The 11,030-nt window shown below is 41.1% G+C and overlaps 1 protein-coding gene across 2 annotated transcripts in view; it reads left to right on the top strand.

Annotated features, from left to right (window-relative positions):
• Positions 1-370: 370 nt before the first annotated feature.
• LOC140348610 (UPF0606 protein KIAA1549L-like) overlaps positions 371-11,030 on the top strand; it is a 77,375-nt gene continuing 66,715 nt past the window's right edge. For both annotated transcript variants that reach the window (XM_072434594.1, XM_072434595.1), the window contains exon 1: positions 371-724. In XM_072434594.1, coding sequence (XP_072290695.1) covers positions 499-724 — 226 coding nt within the window. In that variant the 5' untranslated portion in view covers positions 371-498. The remainder of the gene's footprint in view (positions 725-11,030) is intronic.

The following is an 11,030-nucleotide window of genomic DNA, read 5'->3' on the forward strand; positions in this document are numbered from 1 at the left end:
AGATTATGTCAAAGGAATTGATTTGCTCCATAAATAACCTAACCAATAACACACAGACTGATCTATAAACCTTTTGTTAGTACAAAGTTTGAAGCCTATTTATGAACGCATCAAAATAAAATGTGTCACTGTGCAGACTAATGCCAATCAAATTCCCCATAAAACACACTGTATTAGTCTAGAGTGGGCTGTGATTTATTTTGTCACGATAACCGCTCAGCCCCGCAGTTTTATGTTGAAGTCTGCGCTTGTGATTTCCGGTAATGTGGCGGTCTTGACGCACCGAGATGGGGCGCGCTTTCGCCTTGCGGTCGCAGTAGGACCTTTTCAGACGCGCGGAGGTGCACAGCGGCAGCGCCTTTGTTTTTCATCCCTCCAGCAGCTCTCCGCTCATGGCGAGCCGAGCCCCGACTGTCCGCGGCGGGCGCACCTTGGTCGGATGCCTTTCTGCAGCTCAGCGCCTTTAGATGTTCCCCTGTCAGGATTAAGTGGTGACCGATGGCTCCCAAACACGCGCTCCTGTCCGGGGTCGGCGGGCTTCAGCGCAAAGACGACCCGCGCTCTGTCTCCCAGTCCGCCGCAGCCGCATGGACCCGCCGCTCTTCTGGCTCCAGGAGCGCGGGCAGGGGACGCGCGCAGAGGCGGGACGGGATGCTGGCGCGGAGGACTGCGACCGTGTGCGCGGTGCTGATGCTGGTGATGCAGGGCTCCGCGGCCGCTGGAGGTAAGAGTGATGGGGAGCTGTCCAACCTGTAAGAGTGGACCTGGAAGAGCAGTATACCGTTCAGAACACAATTATGAAACATACATGGCTACAGCTTTGTCTCCTTTTTTAATTTAAACTTTCTTATCCTTCACCGTCGAGCCTATATTAGACATTTGCAGCTCCATGATAAGCGCAATGAGGGGATGTGCAGAGGAATTTAACATGATATAGCATGAGTTATTAACGTCTACTTCCCATCTGTTCTGTTAGATCTGCTTTGTTGTTTGATGATGGTGAATGGCCTTGAGATTTTACATTTGAGTCTTAGTTTCATTTGACTGCCGCTGTCCTCTTTTCATATAGAAAAAGCATGTATTGACGTGATTCATCTTTTGGAGACGCTGGTACAGGTATATTCAGCACCAGCAGCAGCTCAAATGTACATCTGCATCTGTTCTTTAAGGTCTGCTTTGTTGTCTGCTGATGGCGAATGGCTTTGATTTTGCATTGCATTTTAGTCTTAGATGTAGATGAATTTGGCGGTCGCTGTCCTCTTTTCATATAGAATAAATGAAAAGACAGTGTAGATTATAGGTTATACTCAGCAGTGATTAACTACAAGTTCCATGCCTCAGTAAAGCACGGTCAGAAAGACTTAAAATGCTGTTTTCTATGTGAATGTGTTCACAGCAACGCTCAAAAAGTCAGAATCGTTCTGACCTGGTCTAGTATCCAGACATAACCTCACCCCAGAAAACCCATTCAACTTCTTTACGTTTTAGCTTTTATTTTATTTATTTCTGTGCGTACTCTAATGTTTCAACTCCAACTCACAGGGGAAGGGACATTTAGCGCTGAGAAATAATTTATTTAGTCCACTCCTTTCTGGAAAACAATGCCTCGCTTCTGAGTCCTTTGTTGAGCAAAGGCATAACATTCTATGAGATGTAGCCAATGCCGAAATTATTGTATTAACAAATTAAATTAACTATTGGCTAAATAAATAACAATGAGAAAAAAAAGAAAATTATTTTTTGCAGCTGTTTGAGGGTTATGTAACAGAAATGGTAAATGGTTGGATATTTTGAGGAATGATATAGGTTTGTCAAATACCCAGATTCTAATCAATATTAAAACTATTCAATCTAGATACAAATACCATTGTAATATATATTACTGTGGTATCAAAACGTAATGTAAAGCCTTTTTCTTAGTATCAAAATCAAGTTTGAAATGTTAGCGTGTAGTGGTGTTTTTTTTAATACTATATTGTTGTGTCCTTAAATCACTTGTGTGTTTGTGCCATGCACATAGAGGACTCTTCTTCCACTTCAGGCTCTGTTTGCCTTGGATCCAGACTGAATCTCCCTGTATATTCTATAGAGACCATCTCAGTCGCGTCGTCACCTCCACCGCTGCGTCTCAGGCCAAACTACAACAGAGCCGTGCAATCAAGTTTGTTTATTTCAGTTGATCTCAGACACATGGGAAGCGGCTTAGCTCATTCATCATCTGCCATCTCATCTCAGATCATTAGAGTTTTGTGCTTCACTCATTGACTCTGCATAAATCTGCAACATTTTTCAGTCCCCTGTGATATTTGTTCTGTTCTTTTTTGCCATAAGCGGCCATATTCTTTTGATACAGACTGACAATGCGTGTACCTGTGACCAGACTCACATCTTCATTGGAGAAGTGCTTATTCTTCACCAGGTCAAGCATCTGTATGATCAGCACTAAAATGTTTGCCAAGGAACATCTGGCCACATGATAACACTTTGTGTGTCACTTTTTTTTGTCTGAGGACTCTACAGCTCTGTAGACGCTAGTGACTACAACAATACAACATCACACAGACTTTTATTCATGCTGTGGTGTCTTCAGATGGCCACCACCACAGGGATGACGTGGTCTCAGGAGGACGTGGTGTTCTTTGGCACCGGGCCTAATGTACGCTGTGTCTTAAAGGCCCTTTAAGTTTTCAATAATCAATCGAGACAATTTGGCAGCGCTGCTTGGCTTACTGACATCTACAGAAAGTAATATAATTGGTGGCCGTCCTGTCAGTGGAGGTAAAAAAAAGCAACTTAAACTTAAGAAAAAGACATTACATTTACATTTCTGATTTACAGCTTTTGTGCTGCTTCACTCTATTCACTATTGAAAAGCTGTTGGTAATGATGGCCACATTTGTATTCATTGCCCACCGTTTTTGTTATCTGAATGAAATGAGGGATCAAGATGCCGGTTTGGAAAAACATTTTACCGCCCACTCACCCTTCACCTAAGCCTCTTCTCGGTTTTGTTGCCGTGTGCAGTGCTCAGGCCAAAGAGAAATCCTTCCACATTTGAAAGTGCCTTGTGTGTATTTTTTGCCATAAAGACGCGTGGGAGGTTTGTACCGGAGAGGTTTGTGCGTCCATGCGATTTGGTGCGTTTTTGTGGGACATTCGGACGTGTGTAGGTGTCGTACTTTAATAGGTTTACAGAGATGTTCGTCCTCAGTCAAAGGATCTATTGGCCGTCGTTGCCATGGGAACAGATCTGCAGCTAGTATTTTTCTCACAGTGTGTCTGTGTTTGTCAGTCAGGGATTGAAATAACCTCAGAGTAAGTGCCAAGTTGGAGTATGTTGCCTGCTAATCGAATTGCATTTGTAGGACTTGAGCTGAATTCACAATTCACAAACAGGGACTTCGTGTTACACGTGTTTACACGAAGTCCCTGTTTATTTTAAACCAGGAAACACTTTAAGACAAAAAACTGGTTCACCCTAAGGACAAGTTGCCAACTCAAAAACAGAGCAATGTAGTTTATTCGATCCAATGCAGTGAAGAAAGCTGTAAAGAACGTTACATAGGTGAGACAAAACAGCCTCTACACAAGAGGCTCTATCAGCACAGAAGAAATACAAGTTCAGGACCTCAGAGTGCCGTGCATCTCCATCTTGAAGCCTCTAATCACTCGTTTGAAGATGGTGAGGTGAAGGTTTTAAGCAGGGAGAAAAGATGGTTTGAAAGAGGAGTCAAGGAAGCTATTTTTGTTAAAAAGAAAGACCTTCTTTAAACAGGAATGGAGGGCTAAGGTTTAATCTTCCTGGTATCTATAATGGTTTACTGAACCCCTGGAAAGGTAGAAGACCAGGACCAGGACATTTAGATGCTAATCAGGTACTCAGGGTGGTTGAGCCAGGGTCTCACAAAGACAAAGAGGATTCTAATAGGCCATTAAGATTCTGAATAGGCTAGCTCGGTAGATACAAGGGGGGAGTTTCTGTTGAAACAAACAACTCTTTCTACTTCAGGAAGGCTCCGCCCAATGGGCGGGTCTTACCACAGAACAGTATTAATATCGGAGTTCTCGATCTAAATTCTTTTATTGACAATGACTCTTGGATGAGAGTCGAAACGTCTATTTTTTCAAACTGAGTCCAGATGACTACAACTGAAGCTTTTTCTACTATGGAACACGCCTGGACGAATGAGGGATTACACCGACATATTTCTAGAATTATATGTAATCATTTCAGATGGAGGATATTGGCCTATAAAACATTATGGGAGAATGACGGTTTATCCCCTCTAAATATATAAAAATAAAAATGCACAAATGTTGAACCCTATCATCATTGGGATTGGCTCCACAAAATTGTCATATTAATCTTATGGTTATTAAGTCCTTTCATCCATCCATTTTCTACCGCTTGTTCCCTTTCGGGGTCGCGGGTGACTGGAGCCTATCCCAGTGACTTCGGGCCTTAGGCGGGGCACACCCTGGACAGGGGCCAACTCGTCACAGGGCCAACACAGAGACATAAACATTACAGACAGTTCACGCTCACATTCATTCACTAGGGCCAATTTAGAGTTACCAATTTTTACCTAACACATGCATGTGTTTGGACGGTGGGAGGAGCTGGAGAACCTGGAGAGAACCCACGATAACACGGGGAGGACATGCAGACTCCACCCAGAGAGATCATGTGATGTTGGTCTGGTCCGGGAATCAAACCCATGATCTCCTTCTTGGGAGGCGATCATGGGTTCGATTCCCGGACCAGACCAACATCACATGATCTGACATGATAAGTCCTTTCAACGGACAGCAATCACTCAGCAATCAATTCTGCTGACAAAGAAGGACATATTCTGTCCCAGTGTTTCTTCCATGTGGACAGGGAAAATAACCCGTTCAAAACATCGGCGCACGATTTTAAACTATAAGTATTCTCTAATGTTGTGGTGTCACATTTGCACAATATATCTCCCAAACAAATATCCTAAAAGGTGGGCAAGTCTGATTTTCTTATTTTTATTGTCTTTGGTGAGCGCTAGGACAAGCAGCCACACAATACTATGTCTGTATTTGAATGAAGTTGACAAATCCAGTTAAAAATATAGAGTTACAGGCTATGTCATCATGTGTGGAACATCACTTGTTGGAGTCGCCACGTCAAGCTACTTTTTTCTTTTTTTTTCTTTTTTCTGCAAGACATGGAGAATAGAAAAAGAAAATAAACTATTTGAATTACTTTACTTAAACATTGGACCTGTTTTATTGTGTGCATCATAATCTAATGAATCCCCCACGTTGTTCCCTATTCTGCTTTAAGTCAGCTTTAGTGAGTTTGTGTGAGACTGTTGGTTCCTCAAAGCCCAGAGCTGCTGTTTAATACATGGAGTGTGTCAGATGGAGACTGTGATGATGGCTGACAGTTATAACCACGTACAACCTGCTGTAGTCGATGTCAGCCGCTTGGCTTCAGAGAGATCGTCGCTCCGACTCCACGGCTCAGTTCATCGGTTTAGAAACCCTGACAAATTGAATGAATGGCACACGCTCCACGGTGTGCTCTTCATGCATCCAAGTAAATAACATTTCCACATTCAATCCAAAAGGCTCCCCAAGCCACAGTTCACTTCTGCTCAATTTATTTTACGTCAAAACAAGCCTTTAGACATAAAATATCCACAAACTGCAAACGGACAACAGGGCAGTAAACATTTAGAGCCACTTCCTGATGGTTCTGAACGCTGCCTTTTTATTGCATTTGGACAAAAAGGCTTTCAAAAAAAGAATCCATTAAATACATGCACAAGATAAAGAAAGCTCTTCCCAGTGCAGCAAAGCAAATCTTCCACCTTTGCATGAATAAATATGTAAAAAGGCATTTTTCCATATCATCAATACATGAAGAAATAATTGTGAAGAAAATGCATCTGGTTCCACACGAGTTCGGTCTTGCCTGGGGACCACTGCAGTTCTATAGACAGCAAAGAAGTGAAAGTACAGCATTAAGAGATCAGCTAATGCAGTGTCATCCAAATGATTTTCTTGATATGACCGAAATCAAATACGCATATCTAAGAAACATAGCACTGTGCAATCAAATGAAGTAAGACAGTAAACCACTAACAAGGTCCTCATTAAGTTGCTGCATAGTGCATACACCTATGGCTGGGTGCATTTCAGTTTTTTTTCAAGTGTAACTAAGTGCTTGGACAATACAGTACGGGTGCCTGTTCTGTGTATTTATATATATACTGTATGTATCTAGTAAAACAAATCAGAACCATTATGTAGTTTTCATTCATTCGTTTATTTGTGGTGACACTGCATTAAAACCTTTTATAATGCACTCCTGTAGCACCCACCAGGCATAAATACTCGCTGTCGAAAATATGTATTAATTGGTACCTGTTTTCAATACTGGCAGTACCTAAAGTATTTCTGGGCTACCACACGGGTACCTTTAAACAGCACCCAGCCCTTCACACCTCAAAGTTAGGTTTCTTGAATATAGCTGGAATTAGATCATTGCTTTTGTCAGGTTGTTTTGACTGAAGCAGAATAAAAGGTCTGTTATACCATTGTTTTTGCGCTGCACGGGTGCTGTGCAGATACACGATTGTTGCTGCTTCATCCTCGCTCCATTGTTTTCCACCAGAATGTGCAGCTCATCTTAAATTATCCTCTAAATGTCTAAAAGCCTGTCCAGATATGAAGAATTCCACTGTCAGCCCTAAAGCTGCGCTGTGGCTCCAACTGAACACGTTGTAGATATTCACATAAGTTAAACAAAAGTGCGACACCAGATTCATTTATCCTAAATATTGCATGCCCCGTCGCTCTGCTCCGACACGCTCAAGGACACGTACAGTGCAGCCTTAATTAAAGACAGCTGTTTGTGTTGCTCAGCGCTGCTGCTTCATCACCACCACCACCATCATCACCATCACCACCACCACCATCATCATCACCACGAAGACCTCTGGGTGCCCCGTTTCTTTCTTTCACAGTCAGACCGATGTGAGGTGTAGCGGCACATACAAACATATCCTGCCAGGAATACAGCCAAGGCCGTAGATCCCGCATGTGGTCCCGGCGGGGGTGGGGGGTGTGGGTGGGTTTGTGAGGGGCGGCTGGGTGCTGCAACATCCTGGCACATGTTCTCGGCATTAAAGCGGCACAGTCTCATTTTGCCCTGGCTGTGCTCTGCTGCGCTCGCCTCTATGCCACTCTGATTATGCACCGCTTGAGCCTTTCACACCAACAAGAAAGGAACGTTTGCAAGAGCTTGTCATGACATGCTAAAATATTAGAGAAATATATAGTGTTCAAGTGAGGCTGCTGAAAACATCGCACATTTACCTTTATAAATGCAGTTTAACAGCAAAAATGTAATGAAACCAAATGTCGCTCAGTATGTTGTTTTCAAAATTTACTCTGTCACTTAAAATCAAACTGTAGGGTTAGGCGAAAGTTACAAAAAATAATATAGATATATTTTTCTTTTATTATCTCATATTCCCATATCCGATATCCATACAATATTATGGCTATCCATCAGAAATGTGACTGTAAAACGCATTCAAAAGTATAACAATATAACCTTTCTACCTTTGCTTGCACTGTTTTCAGTTTTATTTTGTGTTTGTGCTCTTTTTGCAGCCTTCAAAACAGTTTTTATTATAGACTCTATACTTAATATTAAAATAACCAAAATTAAACCTTTTCAATATATCTGCCACCTGTACAGTCGCTCTCTCATAGGAGGATTTATGATACACTGTCAGATAAAATGCCTTTTCAAATCTTTTCTGTAACCTTTCTGTATTGTACTGTATCCAGTTTAAAAAATACCAGATTTTGTCCTTTAAGTGTCCACTTTGAGTCCTGGTCAAGTCTTTTCTAGAGCACAAAGAAGACACATCTCTCGTTCATATCAGTTACAGCGCTGTTTTTGTTTTCAGCAGCAGATTATGGCTCACATGTGCTCGGTTGATCATCAGAGATTGGAGATTGTGTAACGCTGCCTGCTGGGAAGTTTAAGTACATCTCGGTCTGTTGCTAGGCAGGGACAGTGCAAAGAGGCACCTGTGCATTTTAATGGCGCGGTGGCCTGATGCTGCTCTTATCTGGACTGTCGGGATAATATCAAGCGCTCCTTTACATACTTATAAGCAACTTGAACAGCCAATCCATCCTTCTGTAAACATGTTAAGAATACAAACGCACTCTGAAATCCAATGTGTTGAAATGAATGACAAATTTTACGCATCATGAAAGAGGATTTACTGAGAACATACACTCTACGTTATACCATGTCTGTGTCTAAATTAGAGGCACGCCATATAGAAGAAAAATGAATGTCTCGATATATATTTGCTTAGTATCTCAATAACAGTAGTCAAATGATACTGTCAATCCAACATACTATGTTAAAACATGTCTTTGAACATTTTAGTTTAAGAGGTTTGAGTATCAGACTAAAGCGAAATGTCCATCAATCTTATTCCCTTATTTGAATGTCTAAAATATCACTTGATTAATTTTTAACCCTAACCCATCACAGTATTGGTTATAGTTTGCGTTTGGGAAGCTTTAACAACTAAAAAATGACACGTAATAGAGTCTGGGTTTGCTTAATTTTCTTAGAGCTCCTGTGTCCGGAATGAGGTCACCACCAATTTGAAGTGAATGGGTTAAAGTACCGGTAAATACCACAGTAGCAGTAAATAAGTCTGCCATAAAGGGACAATGAAGTGTAGCTAAACTCAAAAGTCCCATTTGGCCACCCCCTTTTTCTATCCACTTTCACTAGAGCTTCTTTTCTACTCACAGAGTTAAAGCTATTTCTGGGGCGAGCGTTTCATATGCAGATGGGAAATATCTCCCCAGCCTCGACATTGAATACATTATGCACGGCAGCTCTGCATTACAACACACGGGGAGGCAGAAGCACTTTTCTATAAATTGTTTTTTATAATCCCAATTAGTCGCACTGTGTTCTGCCCCCAATGTGTGGGTACTGAGGCAGGTTTCATGTTGCACCGAAGAGCTGGTTATTTCATGAGCGGCGCGTTGTTGACATGTGAAGGCCTCTGCTGTTTGAAGCTCAGAGTGTCATGCTATGTGCTAACGTGTGTGAGGAGGAGCTGATAATGACGCGCTGCACTTGTTTCTGTGTAGAGAAATATAGAGAACTAGATAAATGCCGCTGACTGGACCCAAGACCGGCCCAATGAGTAAACTGGTTAACTAAACTAAAGCCCTAGTGCAGATAATGCTTTGGATTTCAGTGATTGTGTTGTGTTTGATGGAACAATTTATGGCTTGTTGAATAACCCATGGGTATATGACATTAATGTATTTATACTTTACAGCTTGCTATTCTTCCTGGCAGTAAAAGGTTCTTAATTTTGAGGAATAAAATGTTATGTTTTTTTGTTTTTTGTGTTAATAAATGCTGATGAGAGAAGAAGAATTAGAATTAATATTGGAAGCAATAAAATGAAAAAATGGGAACAAATTTTTTTGAGACTGATCCATATGAGATTTTTGGCTCTTCCTTGTATTATAACTTAATGAAATGCAATATATAGTAATGGTATAAGTTAGTAACAATATAAAAGTTGTAGAATTGAAGGAAATGTTGTTTTTTTTATTTTGTTGTAATGGCCAAACGGCACACTTTGCAGACAGTAGACACATGTAAATCTCCTGTGTCAATCATAATAACATCGGGGAATTGCACTAATAAACGTCCAGTCCACAGAATGTATTAGCTCATTTTCAATGTCGGTTCTCAATTCATTAGGGAGAGGCGCAGAAGTACCGAGCACTTTCCACCGCTAATGTTGAGTCGGATGATTGAATAGATGAAAAGGCATTTGGATGACCCCATCTTGCTGTAATTTCTGTGAGCTGGTGTGATTCTTCTCTTACGGGGAGCAAATAATTGGCATTCCCTCCGATGGAGAGGACACAGAGACAGACAGCCTGAGGACAGCTTCTCCGCACTTATCAACACTGTCACTGATTACTGAAGAAATACGTTTCTAAATATAGATAGAAGTACAGAGATGGGATCATACATCATATAACGGACATTAAGGGACGAACTGCCGGGTTTCTGGTGAGCAAGCAGCAATTTTAATAAAAGTAACCCAACTATTTACTTATACGGGGTTATTTCATCTAACACAGTGAAGATGAGAGAAACTTTATATGTCTATAAGTCTATTGGTTGATACTGATGGTGATTGTGTTGAGATGACAAAATCCTAGCTCTAGTTCTTGTTTTCAGATTCTAGAATGTAATGATCATGGGAATGGGGATTATTCGGATAATCGATTATTCAGCTCACAAAATGACTAGTACTAAACAGTTATAAGCGTTGACATTGTTGGCAGCAATAGTTAGTTATTTCTGTTTAATCTATACGACAAGATAGTAAAAATATGCATTACGCACTTTGTAATCTAGCTGACAATATAAGTACTTTTTCATTCAGAAAGTTTGATCCTAAAGCTTGCAAAGAAGGGGTTGCTGTTAGACTTGTGAATGAAGGTGAATGAAGGATTTCACTGCTTTTTGGTCAATAATCGTGAATCGTGATGTTTCTTCTCACAATAATCATTACACTTCAATTTTGTATCACGGCGCTAATGTTATGTATATTGCTTTTTTAAATACATAGGGCTTTTCTTAGACAGGAAAGGCGAGCGTGAAATGGGGGGATGAGAGAGAAGGGAGGACATGCAGTAAATAGTCGGCTTCAGGATTCGAAGCTACACTTGGAGCCTGGCTTACATGTGCTGTGACTTAACCACTCTACCACTGGGAAGCACTAAAACTATACATTTTAATACACACATTGAAAATAGGAGAAAAAGGTTTCCCATTCATCTTTTGTATAACCCCCTAAAATCAGCCAAACCTCTCTAACACAAGTTACGTCTGGAGTAAAAATCTGCTGCTTCAGAAATGAGCTGTTTGACTTCAATCGTAAAGCGATAGCAGTTTCTACACGTTTTTTTTT

Source organism: Eucyclogobius newberryi, unplaced genomic scaffold (assembly GCF_026437365.1).
Source record: "Eucyclogobius newberryi isolate DKJ021-1_F unplaced genomic scaffold, fEucNew1.0.hap1 SCAF_7, whole genome shotgun sequence".
Lineage (NCBI taxonomy): Eukaryota > Metazoa > Chordata > Actinopteri > Gobiiformes > Gobiidae > Eucyclogobius > Eucyclogobius newberryi.